Source organism: Micromys minutus (genome assembly GCF_963924665.1).
Source record: "Micromys minutus genome assembly, chromosome: 1".
Classification (NCBI taxonomy): domain Eukaryota; kingdom Metazoa; phylum Chordata; class Mammalia; order Rodentia; family Muridae; genus Micromys; species Micromys minutus.
The window spans coordinates 177,890,460-177,914,745 of record NC_137969.1 but is presented as its reverse complement, the minus strand read 5'-3'; the positions used below and the strand labels follow the sequence as shown (position 1 = coordinate 177,914,745).

The following is a 24,286-nucleotide window of genomic DNA, read 5'->3' as shown; positions in this document are numbered from 1 at the left end:
CACCATGCATGCAGGCCTTTGTCCCCGTCTCCCCGTAGACTGTGGAGACACTATTCGCCAACATGCTGCTTGCTGGGCTGCAGTCTCCTGTCTCCGAACAACTCATAAATGGCAGCAGGTCAGACCATCTAAGAGGTAAACTTTCAAGCTTTAAACAGCTCTTTTGCCTCCTCAGTCTAGTAATATTCTTATGGCTACACTCCCTAACAATGCTTTGTACTATCTTAACTTACTGGACCTTCTAATCCTATCTGTTTAAACTGCATTTCCTGTATTTGACTATAAATCCCATGAAGATAAAGAAATAACTGTTCTCCTCAAACCACAGCTTGTTACTACAATACCAAACCACTAGAGATTAAGTATTTTTGAGTTAAATAACTTACATTTTTGTTTCATTTTCATTTTTTAGGGTTATAGAACAACCCTCTTTGTGGGTTTCACAAAATAAACTTTGACCTAGATCATCTCAGTACACATGCTTACATCAAGTATATCTAAAACTTAAAGTAAGTACTGCGTATTTAAACCTTTAAGCTAAGTTTTCTTTAAAGTGTTCATCTATTTTGATTTTAACTCAGTATGTAATGAATATAAAAGTTTTTAAGTCAATTTGACACAATATAGGGTCATCTGGAAAGAACAAATCTTAAGAAAAATGCTTCCATATGACTGACCTGTAGGCGGTATGTACAGAATTTTCTTGGTTGAGGATTGATTTGGGAAGGACCAGCCCACTGTGGGCAGTGCTACCCTTGGGCACATAAGAAAGCAGCTAAACAAGCCATGAACCAAGCCAGGAAGCAGCATTCCTTTCTGGCCTCTACATTAGTCTCTGCCTCCAGAGATCTGCCCTGACTCCTCTTAGCAATGGACTGCTGCCTGGAAGTGTAAGATGAAATAAAGCCTTTCCTTTCCATCTAGATTTGGCCATGGTGTTTTAAAACAACAGAAACCCTACTAAAAGTTTCAAATCGGAGTAATAGTAATAGTCCTGGGTAGTAACTAAACAGGCCAGCATGCCAGCTCTTCCTTATCCAAACCATCTGGGTGACCTCTCCAGGAGTGCTCAGGCTGGCCACCTAGTACTGCCATTAGCACTAGGCACAGTCAGCTGTCCTGCTCTTATGCCCTCTGGGTTCGTCCACACCTAGACCCAGGTCTCCAGAGCCAGTTCCACTGTGCTGCACAGTCAAGGCACGAGGGGCCACTCTCTCAAGTGCTGCAGCCTACTGGACCAGCTCACCTGTGCCTTCACCATCAGGGCCAGCTCTGTTGTTGCTAAAGTGAGGTGCGGGGTTTGGTCTCTGAAGTGTTACAGCCAGTGAGGGGTTAGGGCCAGCACCCCTCACTACCATAGGTGGTGAGGAGAAGGCAGAGGATCAACCTCTGCACCCATGCTGCCTCATGGCAAACAACATTATTAGGACCAGTTCTCCTGTGCTCATCCTCAAAGCTGGCTCACCCCCACCCCCACCACCAGAGTCAGCTCTGCTGTGCTGCCCAGGTGAGATGCAGGGCTGAAGCTGTAAGGGACAGGAATAGTCTCCTGAGCTTATCAATCTATGAGCAGCCTTCATGACTACTAGAGGTAGCAAGGGGTAGGAGTAGGGAAGGGTCAGCTCACCTGAAGCCTAGGCAAGGCACAGGGCCTGCTCTCCCTATTGCCGCTTCAGGCGAGGAGGAGCCAGCTCTCCAGGGCACAGCAGCCATGAAGGGTTGGTCTAGTTCTGCACAGTCCCTGGGTGACATCCTCCACCAAGTGGGTGTCTACAGCCTGCCTGTATCAGGCACCAGAGAGCAGGCCTGTGGGTAGCAAGGCAGTCTACAGGTCTCTGTCTTCCTCCTCCTAAGCTGTGCTGCTGCCTGGATTTCATTTTTTTTTTTCCTGTCCTGATTTTTTTTTCTTTCTCTCTTACAAATTTACTTTTAAAAAAGAGGGATACATGTACAGATTTTTAGGCATAACACTATATGAATATATTTTGTCAGTACTTAATTCTTTTAGAGGTTTGATAGCATGCATTGAAATCCCACTAGTTACCATAAGCATGAAGTACATGTAGGACAGAACGTAACATGGAAACAGTTTTCTTGGTGTGTATAGATTAAGCATAATGATCTTTGAATACCAAAAAATGCCACAAGGCTATATATTCTTAGCTCTTGGATTATTAATGATTTAAGGTTCAGGTGTACCACACTCTGAGAGGGTGCTATACACTTATTTTTTTCTAAGAAGGACTGAGGCTTTCACTTTTTGGCCTTTGTTTTTCTTGAGCTTCATATGGCCTGTGAGTTGTTTCTGGGGTGTTCAGAGCTTTCTGGGGCTAGTATCCAGTTATTAGTGACTGCATATTATGTCTGTTCTTTTGTGACTGGGTTTCCTCACTCAGGATGATATTCTCTAGATAGATCCATAGTACTCCCTTGTGTAAATATACCACAATTTTTGTATCCATTCATCCACTGAAGGACACCTGGATTCTTTCCAGCTTCTGGCTATTATAAATAGGGCTGCTATGAACATTGTGGTGCATGTGCCCTTATTGTATGTTGGAGCATCTCTGGGGTATTTGCCCAGAAGTGGAATAACTGGGTCTTCAGGTAGTACTATGTCCAATTTTCTGAGGAACCACCAGACTGATTTCCAGAGTGGTTGTACCAGTTTACAATCCCACCAACAGGGGAGAAGTGTTCCTCTTTCTCCACATCCTCGCCAGCATCTGCTGTCATATGAGTTTTTGATCTTAGCCATTCTGACTGGTGTGAGGTGGAATCTCAGGATTGCTTTGATTTGCATTTCCCTGATGACTAAGGATGTCGAGCATTTCCTTAGATGCTTCTCAGCCATTTAGTATTCCTCAACTGAGAAATTTTGATTTGATTTTTATGCGTTCTCGGCATAAAATGAGCTTTGGCCATCAAGCCAGGCATCAAGCTAGGATGGACAAAGAACTCCCATCTGCTCTGCCCCTGACTGACATGGCAACATGCTATCTCTTTGCCCATTTCCTGGGGGCACAAAATCATTTTTAAATAAAACAACTTTAAGTTTTAAAGGGGCTCAATGTTTACAGAAATGTCCATGTTGTTTTTAGTGGCTAGAGAGATGAAATGGAAAATGATCTTGATTAAAGAAAGTGAATCAGCTCCCTTTGACTTCAGTCCTGTCTTGTTGCTTTTCTCTTGCCCTTGGGTCTAGAGATGGCTCTCCAGTTGAGGACTTGCTGCTCTTCTTATTTTGCCATTCCCAAGTCTCTTTCCTCTTCCTGGCTTCCCAGGTTATTTCAGATTCTATTCCCAAATCTACAGATTCAAAGCTAGCATTCACAAAATAAAATCTGAGATGCTTATTTTTCTTGGCTTCAGTTACTTCACTCCTTTCTTCCTAAGAAGAAGCGTTCACAGCATCAAAAGGTGATTTTTGTGAGCTACATGGATAAGATGCAATCAACAGTCCACCCACGCAGGCTTAAAGCCTAAATCCAAAGTGACAGGCCCAGCAAGATGTCTCCAATGGTACGATTGTGGAACTTTTGGGAATAACCAACAGCTATGTAATTGGACTCAAGGCCCCTTTCAATTGGAAGGAACTCATGAGCCACCTTGTCACTACCGTCTCCGACCAGCAGAAAAGGAGAGAAGACACAGCGTTCTTCTCAAAGCGGTTTATTCAGGAACCTTACAGCATGCCAGTGAAAATCTTTCTGTGTCCTTTCTGTCTCTTTCTGTTTCTCTTTTCTCCCTCTCCGCCCCCAAGCGCAGTTCCTTTATCCTCTCTCAATTCCACCTCCTCAGTCCATGTTGCGAGGCTGCAGTTCATAGGTCCGCGTCATCTGGCCTGATCTCCCATCATGGGTGTGCCTGAGCAGCTCGCACGGTGGGAGTGGCTAATCTGGGGGGTGCAGGAGGAAGTCAGGTGCTAGTCACAGGACTTGTCCAGAGTCCCAAGCACCATCTTTGGACTGCCGCCACACCCGCTCTCCACACCAACTATCTATGGTTTGAAAAGCCACAACACTAGAGGAAAACATACTACCGCCACTTTGCTTAAACCAATATAATTTCTAACTGTATTCTGAATACTGACCGTTATACCCACAGGTAAGTCTATCCTTCACCCTTCATCCTTTTAGCAACAGTTGGAAACGATTACATAGATTCACAACTGGTCAAACACTGAAAAAAAAAAACCCCATAAGGTGCACAGTCACAGTTGATACATCTACAATACAATGCCTGCTAAGGCCAGGGAAAGCTGTAGAAGAGGGAACAGGAGTACTAGAGGCAGAGGATCAGGATGCCTGCTGCTAAACAGTGTCTTCTAGACACAACAAAGGAAGTTCAATAATAAGTTCTCTATACAAGACCTCATAATGACAGCACCAGATGACATGCTGACACAAAAGAAAAGACCTCACAGTGTTCTGCCTTAAGATTAAGACCACACACAGCAAATGGCAGCTGAGAATCAGTTTATCAAGAAATGAACTCACCATCCAATTCCTAGTGGTCATCCTAAACACATGAACATATGAGCAACACTGAAGGAACTCAGTAGGCTGTAAGTGTATGTGTGTAACATATAACACATATGTATAACTAATGAAGAAAAGCTCAAGAATTGAGAGGGGATGGGAGACACTCAGGAGGGACTGGAGTGGAGGGAGGAGTAAATGCAGCACTTCAAGTTTTTAAACAAAAAAAATCAAATAAAAAAATAAAGACTTTTCAAGAAGAACAGTAGCTTCTGCTGAAGAGAAACTGCTTTTGGGCCAGGACCACATGACAGCAAAGACCTGCTTGTAACTCTGGGTCCAGGAGACCAGACGCTCTCTTCTGGCCTTCAGAGCTCCTGCATACGTTTAGTGCCACAAACTTACCCCCCCCCCCACACACACACAAAAATAATACACAAATAAATCCTTTATGAAAGAGAAATCCCAATTTTCTACATTATTATTAGAAGCGCTCACTGGAGTTCAACCATAGCCCACACAATAATCTAACTTAGCAACAGTAATAATATCACAACTACATACTCAAGAGTTCACAGCTCTTCCTACTTTCAACACATTTCGGAGGCTCAACGGAGTAAAGGACCTGAATGGCGCAGTGAAAAGGAATATACAAGTTCCCCTTAGATGTTGTACCTAATACACTGAGTTACTTTAGTGTTGCTTGGTTTCTAAAAGTTTTTCTTTAATTTCTATCTTCTAACTAGATAGGTCTCAAAAAGTAGGAATTCCTAGAACCACTGGAGAGTCAATTTAGATCTGCCTCCGTATTTTGGGTTTAGGAGCCAAAACCATTCAACTTCTCAGTTGAAAGTCGAGGATGTCTAAGTACCAGGGAAGGGAGAAAGCTGGACTGCAACATACGAAAACTGAATTGCCAACAAGCCAGCTCTATTAGCCAGTACAAGCTCACTGGCGGCAGAGAGGAAGAGGGAGTTATACAAATAAATCCCAGGAACTGATAAAGCCAGACCATTCCAGAGCAATGTCAGTTTGCACAGACACAGCTAGGCTCCACAGAAATACATCAGAATATACATATATCTTATGAATTAATAAACCTAATAATCCCTCATGAAGCTAACATATACCCCCATAAAAGAATAAAAATGATGAATGTGCTCATGGAAAAGCTATAAAAATAATGTCTATAAAATATATTGGGGATGGAGAGATGGTTCAGCCTTTAAGAGCTCTGACTGCTCTTCCAGAAGTCCTGAGTTCAATTCCCAGCAACCACATGGTGGCTTACAACCATCTGTAATGGGATCTGATGCCCTATTCTGATGTGCCTAATGACAGCTACAGTGTACTCATATACATTGATTAAATAATACTAAAGTATATTAAAATTAAAACAAATGTGATTGAAGAAAATCACCATGAAACTAACGAAGCAACACAAAACCCAACAACGCTAAAAACACCAAGGGTTGACAGAAATATGGGAAAATAAAAATCATATATACAATCAACTGGAGTTGAAATTGTCATATTACATTGATCATTTTTTGGACAGTGCCTTTTGAAGTCACACATCCACATCCTCTATTACTAACTATAGTAATCCCCTAAAGGTACGATACCAAATTACTACAAACCTGCATGTTTACATGAGCAATAAGGGAAAAAGCTAAGTCAAAACTGAAATATAAATAAGGCCATTTCCCTCTGAAGATTCTGGGAAACAATGGGTTCTTGGCCTTTTCATCTGCCTCCCATCCTTGGTTTATGCTGCTGCATAGCTAGTAGAGCTTTGGAACCTCTGATCCTTTCATTATATCTGTTTCTCTGACTTCTCTTCCTCCACCTTACTTTATTAAGACTGTATAATTACAATGTGTTCACCCACAATTCAAGAGAATCCCATCTCAAAAATCTAAAAGTCATATCTTCAAAATGCTTTCTGCTGTCTATGATTCCAGATAGTTTCTCGACATGGGTTCTGAAAGTAATTATTCTGCCTATGAATTTTGTAGTTTTGAATTTATTATCAATAAACTGTAGAACTATCATATTAATTAGTACTGTCTGAAATATCTCAATGAGAACTATCTGGTGTCTTATGGTAAATACCCTACAGTTCACTGACAAGAGGGATGCTTTACAAATTGGAAATGACCTACAAGCACATGGAATATGGAGGACTAAGGAACCTGCCAAGAAAGAGAAGCAAACAGCAGACACAAGAGCACACAAAGGTGGTTTTACTTGAATAAAACCAAGTAGCAATATTTTTTTGAAAAGGTATTACACCAGAAATTAGAAATCACTAAACAGGCTCAGCAAAGACTAGAAAGAAAAAGGGGGAGCACTGAAAACACAGGGCAGTCTTCCTTGATCTTGGTCACAAAGCAGTTCTTCTACAGGTAAAACTAGCATACATTTTTAAATTTAAAAAAGTTAAGGAACAAAATTCTTAAGAAAATGGATGCATCTAGAGAAGATCATCCTGAGTGAGATAACCCAGTCACAAAAGAACAGACATAATATGCAGTCACTGATAATGGGATACTAACCCCAGAAAGCTCTGAACACCCCAGAAACAACTCACAGACTGTGTGAAGATCAAGAAAAAAAAAAGGAAAAAAATATTTTAATTAAAATAGAACTGTATCACATCCCTCTTTCCTTCCTACAGCTCCTCCCAGTTTCTCTCCTATCTTCTCAAATTAATAACCTCTTTTCCTATTTTATTGTTACATATATACATATGTATATGTGCCCACAAATACTTAATTACAACCTTATAAAAATGTATTTATATACTTTTATGCAAAAATGCTTAAAAAAATAAAAACAATGACTTCATGAAATTCTTAGGCAAATGGATGGAACTAGAAAATATAATCATGAGTGAGGTAATCCAATCACAAAAGAACACATACGATATGTACTCACTGATAAGCAAATACTAACACAAAAGCTCTGAATACCCAAGAAACAATTCACAGACCTTAGGAAGCTCAAAAAAAAAAAAAAAAAAAAAAAGGAAGACCAAACTGTGGATGCTTCAGTCCTTCTTAAAAGGGAGAACAAGATACTCACAGGAGGAAATACAACAACAAATAGAAGAGTGGGGACTGAAGAAAAGATCATTCAGAGACGGCCTCACATGGGCAACCACTCCACATGCAACCACCAAACCCAGTCACTATTGCTGATGCCAAGAAGTGCTTACTGGCAGAGGCCTGATTTGGATGCCTCCTCAGAGGCTCTGCGCGAGCCATGCTGATACAGATGAGGATGCTTGCAGCTAATCACTGGACTGAACACGGGGACCCCAATGAAGAAGCTAGAGAAAGGACTCAAGGAGCTGGAAGGGTATGCAATCGCATGGGAAGAACAACAGTATCAACCAACCAACCAACCAACGCCCCCAGAGCTCCCAGAGACTAAAACACCAACCAGTGAGTACACATGGAGAGACCCAGGGCTCCAGGTGCATACGTAACACAGGATAGCATTGTCTGGCATCAATGGGAAGAGATGCCATTGGTCTAGTGAAGGCTCATTTTCCCAGTGTAGGGGAACACCAAGGCACTGATGTGTGAGTGGGTGGTTTGGAGTGGGAGTATCTCCATGGAAGCAAGGGAGGGGGGGGAAGGGGAATATTTAAAATGTAAACACAAAGAATATCCGATAAAAATTTTAAAAAGGGGAAATACCACAATTAAATAAAGATATTCTGTCCAATCTAAGCACTGACTTGATTTACTTTCATCTAGGTCACATAAACCTTTCTCAAGTCCTCACAATAATTAGTCCTCATTTTGAAAAGGCTCCCAATTTCCTCCTCCATGTTTATATAGGATGCTCAGGACAGTGCTTTTGTTGTCATTGCTATTGTTATGATTTTGAGATTAAGTGTCACTTGTTATTGTTGTGGTTTTGAGATAGGTCTAGAATGCCCTAAGTTACTGAAGCAGGTCTTTAACTCCAATCTTCCTTCTGAATGCCAGAATCTCAGGTTGTATACCATCATGTCAGGAAAACAGTGCATGATCGACTCATTAGATATACGCAGAGAAGCCAAGCACAGTGGCACATACTATAATCCCAACAGTCTAGAAATTTATGCAAGGAGATTCCGAGGTCATACTGAGTTTCAGGCCAGCCTGGGCTCTATAGTGGAAACCTGTCTCAAAGGCAAACCAACAAACAAAAAGCCAAGATTTGAGGATGTGTTTGCATTTGACCACTAACACTGCACACACATATACCACCATCACCACAACCAACAATAACCCAAGCTGTGTAAAATGCATCATTTAGCTTCACTGCTAATGTTTGCAAAATTGTTCAAGACAAGGTGTAGTGTGTTTGAGGCTGGCCAAAAGCTCCTTATCATACTGATGCTTCCAAATGCTCTAATATTTAAAAAGTGCTCATGATTATCTACCTTATTAGTTCATAAAATTCTCTTTTCTTCCTTCCTTTTTTTTTTTTTTTTTTTGAGACGGGGTCTTACTTTGTGCTACTTACTGACTGTCCTGGAACTCACAATGTAGACCAAGTTGCCCTCACAGAAACCTACCTGCTTCTTGCTTCCTGAGTACTGGGATTACAGGCATACCCTACTAAACCTGGATATAATGTAAACTAGGAGTCAAACAGCAGCTAGTACTGTTAACCACTGAACCACCTCTACAGCAACCTCTAACCATTTTTAAATACTAAGTTTTTATGAAAGAACACAGCATCCTCCCTTAGCCCCTCCCTCTTATTTCTGTCAGCCAGGTACTAATTACTGAATCCCTGTTGTGGGCCAGGGAATTCACTAGCCACTGAGAATGCCAGCTTCATGAAGAGCACTGCTTGTTTTATGGGGCAAATATTCAGGTGCTGCTGGTAACTAGACACACCAGATCAATTATTAATATGGGCTATGGAGAGTAATGAAATATTTTATGATGAAAAATTCTGGGAAAAGTATCAAATGAGAAAAAGAAATTGTATTCACTTTGCTTGTTTCTGCTGAAGCTTAAAAATATGGATCATAACCCAACAAGTTGCTGAGTCAATATTATTATCTGGAAACTGCAAGAGAAAAGAATAGATGAAAGGCTTAGAAGCCATATTTTGGAAATAATCATGGCCCACTGATAATTAAAAGGACTTGTTATTTTAATTAATTTTATCTTCATGGTTACAAGTTTAGCATTTTACTTTGTGAATAAACATAATGTATATTTACTGTTTTTTCAAACCCAAGAATTATACTTTCTAGTAGACTATTTTTGCTAAGCATGAACATGCATAATCAGTAAGAACATGTTCCTAACTAAGAAAATTTCCCCTTACATTCTGCCAAAATATTACTTAGACAATCTGTTACATTTGTTTGTAATCTTCAGCTCTGCAGATGGCTACATTCCTTAACATGGCTTACCTACAATGTGAAGAAGCTCTGCAACACACTACAGGACCTGTGCACGCTATAAAAATGAAAGATGCTTGACAACAACTTACTTTGGAATTCTCCCCAAGGAAGTTATTAAAGTAATAATGATATCAGAAAACACAGACTACACTAAATGTGAAATATTAATGAGAATTGCTGCCTAAAATAATTATATTTCCTCTCAGTAGCTTCTTTGACTCACAAACAGATGGTCCCAAGAGGTAAGAACTGAAAAACATACACTGAATTTTACAATTAAGAAGTAGGTCACTGGTACCCCTAATGAGATAGTTTGAATAGAATGGTAGAAGATAGATCTGTTGCTTATAGCTAAGAAATGGACAGAATGGAAATGAAGACATTCCATTCTCATGAGAAGTACAGAGAAGAACATAAACAGTAACAAAAGAGGAAGGCTCATATTTTTGTGTTGTTAGACTGGAAAATGTACGTTTACATTCTAGAAGAAACCGGAATTCCGAGGCAAAAAGCAAAGCACCAATGATGCTGATAAGAGCTTTCTCAAAACTAGACTGGGCAAGAGTGAATGCACAGCTCAGGGAGGAGGAATGTCCATGTAGCGGCTGAAGGCCAAATAGGGGAAACCCGGCTCCAATGTGGAAAAAAGTATCCAGAATCTGAGCTTCTTAAAGAAGCACTGTCTTGCCTTCAGAAGGATAATTATTCAACAAAATGAGGTAAAGCAGAATAGATGTCAAGCACTGAGATCTGGAATGGGTAAAGAAAGACAGGCAAAGGTGAGCAAAATCTCTGTCTCTATCTTTCTCTGTCTGTCTCTTTCTCTGTCTCTCTCTCTCGTGGTTTGAAGTGGGTGAATCTATTTCTAGTCTGTATCTTGGAGGCAGAAAGAAAGATAGATGCCTTTGATCTTGATGTTGAAGAAAACAGACCTTTAGTATGGGCCACCCTTCTGCTAGAAGCCAACATAAGGACATAAAAGGAAGCTTTTGCTTTTTGCCTGCTTTCCCTCCTGATTCCAGCATATCTGTTGCTTCACTGGCACAGGAGCCTGCTTCCTCAGTACTCCAGCATATACTGAAGACCAGCTAAGACATACAGCTTGTGGACTGAGCAACTACTAAATTCTTAGACTTTCTGTTCATAGCTAGCCGTTGTTGAAGAAGCTAGACTGCAGCCCATAAGTCATTCCAATAAATCAACTTTCTTTAATATGAAGAGAGTAATTCTATTATTTTGTTACTCTAAAGAACCCTGACTAATATAAGAGCAACAACTTGATTAGTGTGTTTTGTACAGCTATCTGGAACAGCTAGGTAGAAAGCTGAATGACCTTGGAGTTCAGACTGCTTCCTTTCCTTATGATCACTGCACAATGTCCAGGGTCTAGAAATACATCTTGCAAACTTTATTCAGTGTTTAACTTAAAAGTCAAAGATGACCGTGTTGCAGCAGTTGCTTTGACAGATGAGAGCCAGTTTGTGTAATCGTCTCCTTATTTTCAAGATGTGACTTTGGATCAAAAAATAACTAATCCTTAGTATATTATGTTTAATGATAAAGTTATAGTTTTCAACCAGTTTCAGAGTATGAGCCTTGGAGGGAAAGAAAGCATGTGAGTGCTATAGGATGTGTCCTGACAAGTAAGAACAGGAAGTGGAAATACAGCACAGGTAAGAGCAAAGCACCATCCACATTTACAATAGGCTTTTCCAGGGAGATTTGTGGTTAAAAAATTCAGGATAGTTATCAATTTTAATAAAGTTACAATGGGCTGAGCACACTATTTAAAATATAGCTATACTGTTTTATGTCAACTTGCCACAGAATCAGAATCAAACTGAGAAAATACTTCCGTAGGGCTGATCTGTAAGTAAGTCTGTAGGGCATGAGAAGGCCCAGCTCACTGTGAGTAGTGCCAACCCTGGGAAAATGGTTCCGGATAATAAAAGATAGAACCATGAGTGAGCAGGCCATTAAGACACAGTACTTTATGGCTTCTTCAGTTCCTGCCTCCAGGTTCCTGCCCTGACTTCCTTCAGTGATAGACTATTACCTAGCAGTAAGTTTAAGGTGAAATAAACCTTTCCTTCCCAAGTTGCTTTTGTCAAAGCATTTTTCCCCTTTCTTTTAACTGAATATTCTCTGTGTTTAAATTTCAGATGTTATCCCCTTTCCCCTATTCCCAGCCTCCCTCCCCCTCTGACTGACTCTATGAAGAGGCTCCCTCTCCCAACTTCCCTCTCCCACCTCAGCACCTTGGCGTTCCCCTACACTGGGAAAACAAGCCTTCACTGGACCAAAGGCCTCTCCTCCCATTGATGTCAGAGAATGTTATCCTCTGCTGCATATGCACCTGGGGCCTTAGGTCTCTCCATGTGAACTCACTGGTTGGTGTTTTAGCCCCTGGGAGCTGTGGTGGTTTGGTTAGTTGGTAATTTTGTTCTTCTCATTGGGTTGCAAACCCTTTCAGCTCATTCAGTCCTTTCTCTAGCTCCTTCATTGGGGTACCTGTGTTCAGTCTGATGGTTAGCTGCATGCATCCTCCTCTGTATCAGTATGGCTCTGACAGAGCCTCCGAGGAGGCATCCATATCAGATTCCTGCCAGGAAGCACTACATGGCATCAGCAATATTGTATGGTTTTAGTGGCTGCATATGGGAAGGATCCCCAGGTGAAGCAGTCTTTGAATGATCTTTTCTCCAGTCCCTGCTCCTCTACTTGTCCCATTATTTCTTCCCATGAGTATTTTGTTTTCCCTTCTATGAAGGACTGAGGCATCCACCTTCTGGCCTTCCTTCACATTGAGCTTCATAATTTCTGTGAATTGTTTCTTGGTTATTCAAGCTTTTGGGGCTAGTATCTGCTTATGTTTTATCACAACAGAAGAAGTCCTAATACATAGATTAATATCAACAGGGCTTTTTTAACATGTATTTTCATAAAGATTTCCAAAAAATACAATCTCTCTTTTTGATGTCTTTTTCTTGGAATGAAATAGACTTGTGTTCTGCTTTAGAAGTAGATTAACTAAAAATAAATGAGGGATATTTAGGAGGTGATGAAAATTTTCGACATTTTAACTGTAATACAACATAAATATATAAGCATTTGCCAACATTCAGATAATTTTATGTTAAAATTGGGAGCTTCTACGCTATACAAATTGTAGTTCAATAAAACTCACCAAACCCAGAAACCAAATGCAGAGAGGAACATAACCTTACAACATGATTAGGGTGATTTACAGCAGTCAATCAATCCTGAGTGAAGTAGCTACTCAACTGTGTAGCAAATCTGACTAGAGGTGGAAGAGGAAGCAGGAAGTAAGTAGTATAGTTCATTCAACTCCACCTTCTCTGTCCTGAATTAGGTTCACTATGAAGTGGGCCACTTTAGTAAAGGATCATGAATAGAAATTTAATTACACACAAACTCTTAAAGCCCTTTCAAAAACCTACATTCACTGTTCTAAAATTTGGTCATTAAGCACACACTTAAGCTGATACACATATTTCATTGTTTTTAGATACTCTACCATGTCTCAAGGCCACCCTGAGCTCTCTATATTGAGGTTCTGTTTCAAAGAAATAACAAAAGTTTTGAAGATCCTATTTTTTCTTTAAACTTGTTATTATTGTACTTATATATAATGGGGTGGGGAGGGAAGGGGCAACATGCCACAGTGTGATATGGTTGTCAAAGGACAGCTTTGTGGAGTCAGTTCCTGCTACTTGTTTTTTTTTTGTTTGTTTCTTTTTTGTTTTGTTTTTTGTTGTTTTTTTTAGCTTATCAAACAGGTTTATATATTAAATTCTCAATCCACAAACCCTCTACACAATAAGCTTACATCCAATGGACAAAGATACAAACTGCCCTTCTATATGAGATAAAAAAAAAAAAAAAAAACCCATAGAAACCCTTAGAAATAATAGCACCTCATCATGCACTGAGAGAAACATAAACATCTGTCTCCATCTTCTTCATTCCTCCCAGTTTCCTCCTCTTCTGCCTTCCTAGATTCTCCACCCCTCTCTCTTGTCCAATCATGTATTGCCTTAACATAAATCTACATATCACCCTTTCTGTTTACTTAAAAAAAACTTTACCTTTAAATTTAAGCTGTGTATAACTATTAGCACTTGAAAATATTCTAAATGACTATGTTTTCTCATAGTTAATTATCTTTGGCTGGCTATAAAACTAAATTAGTCTTCAACTCCATCAGAAATATGAGGATGGCCAAATATCTAAAAACAGAGAAAACCAATTACAGTTCCCAGAGCTGAGAGAGGTTGTAGAGACATTTCCACTAGCAGTCCCCTGTTAGCAATGTGTAAGAGTAAGTCTTCGGCCTTCTGGCCCAGGAGCACTGAAAGACTTTGAAATGCAGTAACCTTGAAGGGCTGATAATTTTGGCTCAGGAAAGATTATCAGTCGATTATTCTGCATAATGTATCCCTTTCTGGACAGTATTAGTCTGTAGATGAAATTGGTAATTTCTGCCCACTGGCTGCCTAGCCACAAAATATTCCTCACCTCATAGTAGAGATGCTCAATTTCTTCATTAAATCAACCAAAGGGGAACTGTAAGGAGCAGATATGTCTCAACAAAAGATAAATAACATTAAATGTCATAATTTATGGATTTCTGACATTTTTGAAAGTCATGTAACTACACAAAGCATTTCTGAACTATTAAGCCTTGACTACTCTTGGCCATTTTTAATTGAAATATCTCAAAAACACCCTTTAATTGACTCAGAATTTGGTATCACCTGGTTCAAGACCTCAGGCGCATCAGTTCTGCACTGGTTCCCCTCCATCCTGTTGTGGCTAACCCTTATACTCTTCTTTCCACTATCCCCTCAGGGACTTCCCATTTCTCAGTTCTAGATCTCAAAGATGCGTTCTTCTCCATCCCTCTGGACGCACAGTCACAGGACATATTTGCCTTTACCTGGACAGATCCTGACACCCATTTCTCTACCCAGCTTACCTGGACTGTTCTACCTCAGGGGTTCCGAGACAGCCCACACTTGTTTGGCCATCTGGCTTCTGATTTGTCATCTCTGCCTCCTCTCAGATCTAAGGTCATACTTTATGTAGATGACCTTCTTCTCTGTAGTCCTTCCTAAGAGATCAGCCAGGATGACACCTCCACTCTCCTAAACTTTCTTTCCAGTCGAGGCTACAGGGTCTCACCTTCCAAAGTCCAACTGTCCACTTCTCAGGTCACCTATCTGGGACTAACAATTACCCCAACCCACAAAGCTATTACCTTAGATAGAAAAAACCTAATTCAGTCCCTAACCGTTCCTTCTACAAAGGAAGAAATTTTATCATTCCTAGGGATAGCTAGCTTTCTACGCTCCTGGGTTCCTTCCTTTTCCCTCCTCTCTCGCCCCCTATATGAAGCAGCATCAGGTTCCATCCATGAACCTCCCCTCAAGCCTGTTACCAGGCCCTTTTGAAGGCTCCAACAGGCCCTCCTTAAGGCTCCGGCCTTACATCTCCCTGACCTGACTCGCCCCTTTTCCCTCTATGTGACTGAAAAAGAGGGATTTGCCCTTGGAGTCCTAGGTCACCAACTGGGGCCATCTTTTGCACCCGTAGCATATTTGTCAAAAAGACTAGATCTAACCGTCCAGGGACGGGCACCCTGTATTCGCACCTTAGCAGCTGCTGAACTCCTCATTAGAGAGTCAAAAAAGCTAACCTTTGGTTCGCCCATAACTGTTTTCTCTTCTCATAACCTGTCGCAGCTCCTGACTTACAAAGGCCTACAGACCCTGCCCCCTTCCAGGGTTCTTTCTCTCCAGGTAGCACTAATTGAAGACTCTACACTCACCTTCCAATCATGCCCACCTCTTAACATTTCCAGCCTTCTTCCTCCGCCAGATACTAACTTCCCTGTCTCACTCTTGCACTGAAACTTTAGATGAACTATTACCTCATCCCTCACACATACTGGAAGGCACACTGCCTCAGGCTACCCACACCTGGTATACAGATGGCAGCTCCTTTCTACATGAAGGGACCAGGAGAGCTGGCTATGCCATAGTGTCAGAAACAGAGGTGGTAGAGGCACAAGCCCTTCCTGCCCTTACCACCAACCAACAGGCTGAATTAATAGCCCTTACCTGTGCTTTTCAACTGGCACAGGGACAATCCCTCAATGTCTACACAGATTCCAAATATGCTTTCCATATCCTCCTGTCCCACGCTGCCATCTGGAAGGAACGTGGGCTACTTACAACAAAAGGAGGATCAGTAACTAATGCAAACCAAATTATGGCCATGCTAAAGGCTTCCCACCTTCCCATGGCTATTGGGATTATCCACTGCAGATCGCACCAGACCAATGATTCCATTGTTTCCAAGGGAAATAACTGAGCTGATGAGGCAGCTAGGGCTGCAGCCCTTAGGGGCTTAGGCTCGACTCACCCTCCCCAAGACATTCTTACACTGCAGCCCACCATCCCACCTTCACCCCCGGACATTCGCCAAACTCTGTCCTATCTTCATCAACTCTTCCATCCTAACAGCCAGGCCTTGTCCTATTTTGTTAAGACCCACTTGCAGCCTACCCCTGAAGACTTAAGTTTCTTAAAATCTATCACTGCTTCTTGCAAAATCTGCCAGGCGTCAGACCCTAGCTCAAAGTACTTCTTTCCCTACCCATCAAGCCCGAGGTTCTGTTCCTGGAACTGACTGGCAACTTGATTTTACCCACATGCCCACTGTCAAACGAGTCAGATACCTCCTGGTCTTGGTAGACACGTTCTCAGGGTGGGTAGAGGCATTTCCCACAACCAACAAGAGGGCTCAGACAGTCTCTGATCTCCTCCTCCAAGAAATAATCCTGCGATTTGGTGTCCCAGCTTCCTTGCAGTCAGACAATGGTACTGAGTTTACCTCTCAAATCTCTCAAGACCTGTCTAAGGCTCTAGACATCCCCTGGCATTTTCATATCCCCTACCACCCTCAATCTTCAGGGAAGGTAGAGAGAACTAACCACTCTTTAAAAACCACCCTTGTCAAGCTGTCACAGGAACTTCACCTTGATTGGGTAAAACTCCTACCTCTGGCTCTTTTCAGACTATGAGCTCTTCCCAAGCGACCTCTTCAGGTCTCACCGTTTGAACTCATGTATGGGCATCCGGTCCTAACTCTTGGCCTCTCACCTAAATGCTCTCCCCTCCCAGACCATCTACTCACCCCGTTACTTTGCCACCTTCGCTCTCTCCTGTGGAACTTTGCTGACCACCATCTACCCCGACCACACACTGAACCTTGCCCACTGCCTGTCAACATTGGAGACCAAGTTCTTCTATCTCTTCCAGACAACCGGTCCTCATCACTGTCCCCTAAATGGCAGGGCCCTTTTAAGGTGATTCTTGCAACACCTACAGCAGCCAAACTGAAGGGACTCCCTCACTGGGTCCACCTGTCCCATCTCAAACCTTTTATTCCCCTGCCTAAACATTCTTCATACACATCCTAACAGGACCGTGCTCTGTCAAGCTCCAGAAGACGTCGAGACAACCCACCTTACCCTCGGTTCCAGAAAATGAGACCCCATCCTGCCAGCAACATTCAACACCACTGGATTAGACATGGGCTTCTTATCTTCCCTTTACTGTTTGTTTTTATCCAGGGAAGCCCATATATCTGGAGATTTGAGGTTCAAGAGACTTCTGCAGATAACAAACAGTCCTTCCAAATAGGGCCAGGAAACTGCTCCATGGCTGGATGTCAGGAACGATTCAAATCGCTGTCATCCCTGTGTCGGCCATCCCATCCAAGTACTATAATCTCTTTACCTGCTTTCTCTTTGACCAGACAGCAGATGTTTGTAAGAAATGGCCAGATGAATATGGCGGTTGCCCATATTGGTCTTGCCAGATACACATGCTAGGATCACGGCCCCGCCACTTCTTCTACCAACAGCGCAAGACGATCTTTTCTACATAGAAGATCCATGGGATCCCAGGTGGGAGACTGGAGTTGTCGGTAAGCTCTACCGTAAAAACCAACCAGGATCCCCAGTGAGTACTATCAAAATTCAGAGAAAATATGTCTCAATTGCCCAACCCCTAGATATAGAAGGGGTAGGGAAAATAATCAAACACTCCTCTGATGTCCTTACTTCCTTAACATCCCCCCTCATAAATGGCACCAGCTTGTCCTTCTACCTTTTGCTTCAGACTTTGACCTCAGCATACAAACTCCTTAATGTCACCTGACCCGGCCGTTTTAAAGACTGCTGGCTATGTGTTCCCCCTGGAACAAACTCACAATTGCCACTTACAGCCTCCCCAGTGATGTTGCCCAATAACCTTACCTCACCCTTCATCAGCTGTCCTGACTCTGATGTTGCCATGACCCCTTACCTCTCCTCTATCTCTCTTCTTGGCATGGCAAACTGTTTTAAGACATCTGGGACACATCCCGTAGGAATGTTAGGCTCCCTAGACTGCAATACAACCACAACCCTTGATACCCCATCTCTGCCACAGTGCCCAGTGATCCAAAATACATCAATCCTCTGTGGCACACAGGCATACTATCGTTTGCCTGGCAGCTGGTCAGGAAGCTGCACTTTGGTTCTCCTTTTCCCCGAACTAGGGGTAATCCAGGGAAACGAGCCCCTGCCAATCCCAGTCGTCAATATGATAGCCACCCAACATAAGAGAGCAGTTCAGGTCGTGCCACTTTTGGTAGCTGCAGGAATAGCAGTAGGTACTAGCATTGGGATAGCAGGAATAACTACTTCCATGATCAAATATAATGAGATCACTTCCACCCTCAGCAACAGGTTTCAAGAAGTGTCTGAAACTCTGCTCACCATCCAAAAACAGATAGATTCCCTGGCAGCTGTGGTTCTTCAAAACCGACGGGGGCTGGGCATTCTAACAGCTAAAGAAGGTGGCCTCTGCCTGTTCCTCCAAGAAGAATGCTGCTTCTACGTCAACCAATCCGGGATAGTGAGAGATAAGATCCAGGAGCTACAATCAGACATACAAAATTCCAGGGAACGTGAGACCTCCAGTTTCTGGACCTTCAAAAACCCTATATGGAAGTGGATACTCCCCTTCGTCACCTCTCTTATAGTCATCTTTCTAGCAATACTGTTTGCTCCCTGCCTTATCAATCTTATCTCTACATTCCTTCAACGACAGATACAAAAAAATTTCTAACCGAACCATTAATCAATATGCTCCTGGACTACAAGCCATTGCCTACAGAGAATCCTGATGTTAATGATTACCAAGTGGAACCTGATGGCGAAAACCAGCTACACCCCTACGACGCCCCAAGACAGCAGGAAGCAGTTTAAGAGACCCGACGCCCCTATTCCCTTTCCACCATCGGCTTCCCTACCCTCCCCTTTTCTCTCTTTTTTATATAAGAAAAAAGGGAGGAATGTTGGCATTTGGATAGCCCCTTCCCCCAGCAATGGCTCCACCCACAGGTGACAGGAACCTAGCACATCAATTGCCATGGAAACAGCCAAAGCATTCCCAGAAGACATCAGTTCTGAATCCCATCTCCACCTGGGAGCAAGTGATGTCACTACCCCTACAAAAGACCAAAACCCCTCCTCCTCTCTCTCTCTTTTCTTCTCTTCGCCCGGCCTTGACCCCTGCCCCATCCCGTTCTATTAAACCTCTCCACGTGGAACCGTGTTTGGTGTGGTCTGTCTGGGCCTGGGCGAGAAATCTAATTAACAGCAGATACCAGTGTTTGGAAGGCAGTGGCAAGTGGATCTCTATGATTTTGAAGCCAGCCTCATCTATAAAGTGAGTTCCAAGAGCACAAGGGTTGTTACACAGAGAAGCTCTGTCTTAACTACAACAACAAAAGAAATGTTATTCTAAATATTAATTGTAAAACTAATCAAATGGCTAAGAGATTCCTCATTAAGCATTTATGTTAAAATGATAGTTTTAACAAAATAATGTTATTTTTAATGAACCAATAATTCTGACATCAAATTTTAAAGCAACTAAACATCTGAAATGAATCCAACTGGATGGTAACTTACAGTTTGTTGCTGCATGAAAATGGGAAGAAAGTGCCAGAGTAACTGCATTCCAAAACGTGTATAAAATTTCAGGTTGTCCATCCTGAAAGCCAAAGACACAGAAGAAAACATTCATTTATTTCAAGATGTGTAACAAAGACTGGAAGATACTCAGCAGGTAGTAACTCATCTTAAGTACCCAAGAGGTTCCCAGAACTCGTATCAGGTGGCTCACAACTACTGGTACCTCCTAACCCAGAGTGCCCCACACATACGACATTCACTCACAAATACTTGGTCATACACATACATAATAAAGTCACCAATAGAAAGATAGAGAGCATTCAAGTTTTGTTTTACATTCAAGCAATTACTTGCTATCCTATCCTGCTTTTCTACTCATCAGCCCCATAGCCCTGGGCAAGAAGTGTAGACATCCTCAGCCCTCATCTCCTCATCTGTAAGACGAGCTGGCAGGAGAACCATTACTGCAGCACTTTATGAAGATTACAGAGGTTAATGAAAGCCTTGGGCCAGTACATGACATTTAAGAAACCCCCGATGAATGCGAACTATTATCATCTTCATCCTTTGATATACACAAGCAATTTGTGAGACTGTAATAAGATCAAGGATGGCTAGCATTATAAAAGAGAATGCTCAAAGTCTTGATACAAGTTTTTATATAGTTATTTTGAAATTAGTGTGTACGTATATAGAATTTAAATACATAGAAATTACCATATGAAATTAGTACTTTTGTATTTCAAAACTAGTAGGATACCACCAGCAGACATACAAAAGTACCTTAATATAGTTGCTCAAATTTCTTAAAATGACAGATTTACTATTAACTCAAAGTATCAGGATACTTGTATTCAAATTTGAGCATGTTTTATAACTAAATACTGAAAAGGAAGGGCAAGTATTGATAAACATAGAATTTTTAAAAAAAGAAAATATAGGGGCTGGAGAGGTGGCTCAGGAGTTAAGAGCACTAGCTGCTCTTCCAGAAGATCCAACAGCCACATAGCTGAGATCCAATATTGCTCTCTGCCCTCCGAACTCAACAGACAACTGCATGCTCACAGTGCACATTGGATATGCTGGCAAAATATCCATATACATGATTTTTTGAAAATATCAAAAGACATTAGTTAAAAAATTATTTCATTTTAGAACAAAGTTACATTCTAAGAAATTTCAGCAACTATACTGAGGTACTTTTGAATGTCGGTGGTATTCTACTAGTTTTGAAATAAAAAAGTACTAATGTCCTATGGTAATTTCTATGTATTTTAATTCTATGTATATACATACTAATTTCAAAATAACTATGTAATATATATTTTAATAATGAAACACTATCAGTGTGATAAAAATTAAATCAAAACTATTGATAGCATACTGATAGCACAGAGTCAGATACAAGACCAGCAGAACAAACTATATAGCAAAAGTCTAAAGCTATGCATTCATGCAGTCATATATTCCACAGCAAGGCACCAAGGCTATCCAAGGAAAGTGCAGTCTGATCAAAAAACGTACTGAGAAAGCTAGATATACACATGCTAAGTAAGATAAAAAGAATCTGTACTAACATCATAATAAAAATTAACTCAAAATGAAGACGTTAACAAGACTTAAACCAGCAAAATTTCTAAAGGAAAACGTGAAGTAGCTCCAAGACAGCATATGCCACAATAATTACTAAACAGGATTCTGGCACTGAATCTGAAAACTGTCGGTGTGTAAATAAAAACAATCTGCAAATGAAATTGGCTGGATAGAAAGAATATTTGCCAGTCACAGACACAATGAGGGGTTAAGGCTTGGAACATACTACTCTATAACAACAAAGAAGAGCCAGTTAAAATTAGAGAGAGGAATTAGGTAGATATTTCTCCAAATAAAGTAACAGCAGGGTCAACATCATGAGCCAGCAGGGAAGTGCAAGTCAGAGTCACAGAGACACATTGTACCCATTAATATATTGGCCACTATCCAAACAAGGCGAGAGAGAAGAAGCCTGTCATTTCAGCACCTTCTCTGAGCCTCATTTCACCCTCACACTTGGGCTACATGTGGCAACAAGCAGAAAGCAAAAGGAAAAACAACAAATCCAAACAAGTTTGACAAGGTTGTTCTCAAACAGCTCAGGCACACTTCTGAGAGAAAAGTAAAATACTGTAAGCGTTACACATGAGGGGTTAGAGGGAGATAACTCAGTGGGGAAAGTTCTTTCATGTAAGCAAGAACACCTGCCTGCCACTGAATTCCAGAAGCCACATAAAAAGCTGCAAGGCAAGTGCGAATAGAATTCCCAGACACCTGTGGCATGCTCTCCCCCCACCCCAAGATGTTAAAACAGAATTGGCACATAACTTGCTAATCCTACTTCTGAATATTTATCTCTGATAAAGTGATTTTACATACCCACTGGACTCACTGCACAAAATGAAGAGATGAAAGCAACTCACAAAATCCCAAAGTATTAATGAGTAAGTGGTCAACACAGAAGGCAATGCAGGAATGAAAGGCAAATCACACCAAAGTTGTTTGATAAAGTGTTATAGAGTTATCTTATGTTTACCTAAAATTATATACAGTACATATAAGTGTATATACATATACACAGACAGACACACACAGTTAACTTAGCCATTTGGGCTGACGATGCTCCCTCCCAACAAGAACCACGGAAGGACAAAATCCCCAGTACCAGGCATGAAAAACTTTTTTTAAATAGTTGGCCAACTAAGTTTCAAATCGATATAGATGATCAATGTAGCACTTCGTTCTCTCACAGGTGTTGAGGAGGGCTCTGAAGGCACTGCACACCTAGGATCGAAGACTCAGGTGATTAAAGCTACATCTGACCTGAAAGCCTCTTTTCTGTGGGCTAGCTTCCATGGTACCAGAAACTGCTGTGCAAGCTGCCAGTGGAGGGAAGCAACCAACACAGCTGTGACAGCTGGGAACCCCAGCATTACCGGCACGGTAAGCTATGAATAAAATGCAGCAAGCGGCATTCAAGTTGGGGCAATCAACAGTCTAAGGTCCACTGGACAGTAGGAAAAACTGTCTGCTACTAGAAACCAGCCAGCTACTTAGTACTAATGAGATGATAGACCTTAGAAAACAATCTACCAACACTTTGCTAGACCAGCATAATTCCCTAATACACTCTACATCTTAGCATTATACCTACAGGTAACTGTGGCAACACACCCCCACTAAAGCCTCTCTTTACAGTAAATAGAGACTGTCACTGAAAACCACAACTAAACAACAATGCAAAGATCCACAGATCGTGGGGAGCCCAGTCTCAGTGGATGTGTCTACTTCATAGCTCCTGCATCTATGACTTGGGGAACATGTTGGAAGAGGGGACACACAGTCTTTAGGAATCAGAAACCAGGAATTTGCTGTGAGACAGTTTCTCCTAGAAATGGCTACATAAACAAAACTGAGATAATGGTGATATCAATGGACATGCTAACATGGAAGAGAGAAACTTCATGCTCCCCCCATGCCCCAGACTAGGAATTACAGGTGACTTATGGTTGGGAGAAGAAGAATTATCCTCTCCTAAGGACCTGTATTGGTTGTTCACTGCAGATGGTTGGTCAGTTTTGACACCATATACATACACAGACAGAAAAAAAAAAAAGACAGGCTCTGCAGACCATACATATAAATTTGTTCATGTGCATAGATATTCATATATGTGTGTGTATACATATATATACATATATGTAACAATAATCGTTAAAGAAGGAGATCATTAACTTTTTAGCATGGAGGGCATAATTGGGGTTTGAGGAAGGGTTGGAGGAAAGAAAAGGGGGAAGTAATGTCATTCTGTTTCAAAGAAAACATGATATATGCATATAACAGAATACTATTCAGAGTTAATACCAAAATAAATTCTGTCGAATACTAAAAACTAGATGAACTTTGCAGGCCTAAAGAAATAATGGCTAAATAAAATAAGCCAAAGAAAAATATTTTTATTCTGTAATATATAGATGTGTATTATGTTTATTTATTTATTTATTTAAAGGTTCAGAGATTTCTAAAACATGGTATGTATAGATAACGCTACTGTACTTTAGAATTAGAAACAGTTATTATGTTAAAATTTTAGCTTTTATTTTACCATTACCAAACAGTACTTGGGGGTACAGAAATGACTCTGTGGATAAAACACTTACTGTACAAGCACAAGGCCCTAGGTGTGTATTCTGAGCACAAAGGCATGTGTGTGTAACCTCAGTGTAAGGAGACAGAGAAATTCATATCCTAGGGGTGCTAGTGGCCAGCTAGTCTAGCCAAAATACCTAGTTTTGG

General features: G+C 41.3%; 1 protein-coding gene and 1 pseudogene across 2 annotated transcripts in view; one reads left to right on the top strand and one right to left on the bottom strand.

The window, feature by feature from the left end:
• LOC308419540 (actin, cytoplasmic 2-like) overlaps positions 1 to 24,286 on the top strand; it is a 1,056,985-nt pseudogene that overhangs the window by 386,924 nt on the left and 645,775 nt on the right. The window lies entirely within an intron of this gene.
• COG5 (component of oligomeric golgi complex 5) overlaps positions 1 to 24,286 on the bottom strand; it is a 301,631-nt gene that overhangs the window by 90,330 nt on the left and 187,015 nt on the right. Inside the window, exon 11 of the mRNA XM_080915234.1 lies at positions 19,955 to 20,036. Within this exon, the coding sequence (XP_080771360.1) occupies positions 19,955 to 20,036 (82 nt within the window). The remainder of the gene's footprint in view (positions 1 to 19,954; positions 20,037 to 24,286) is intronic.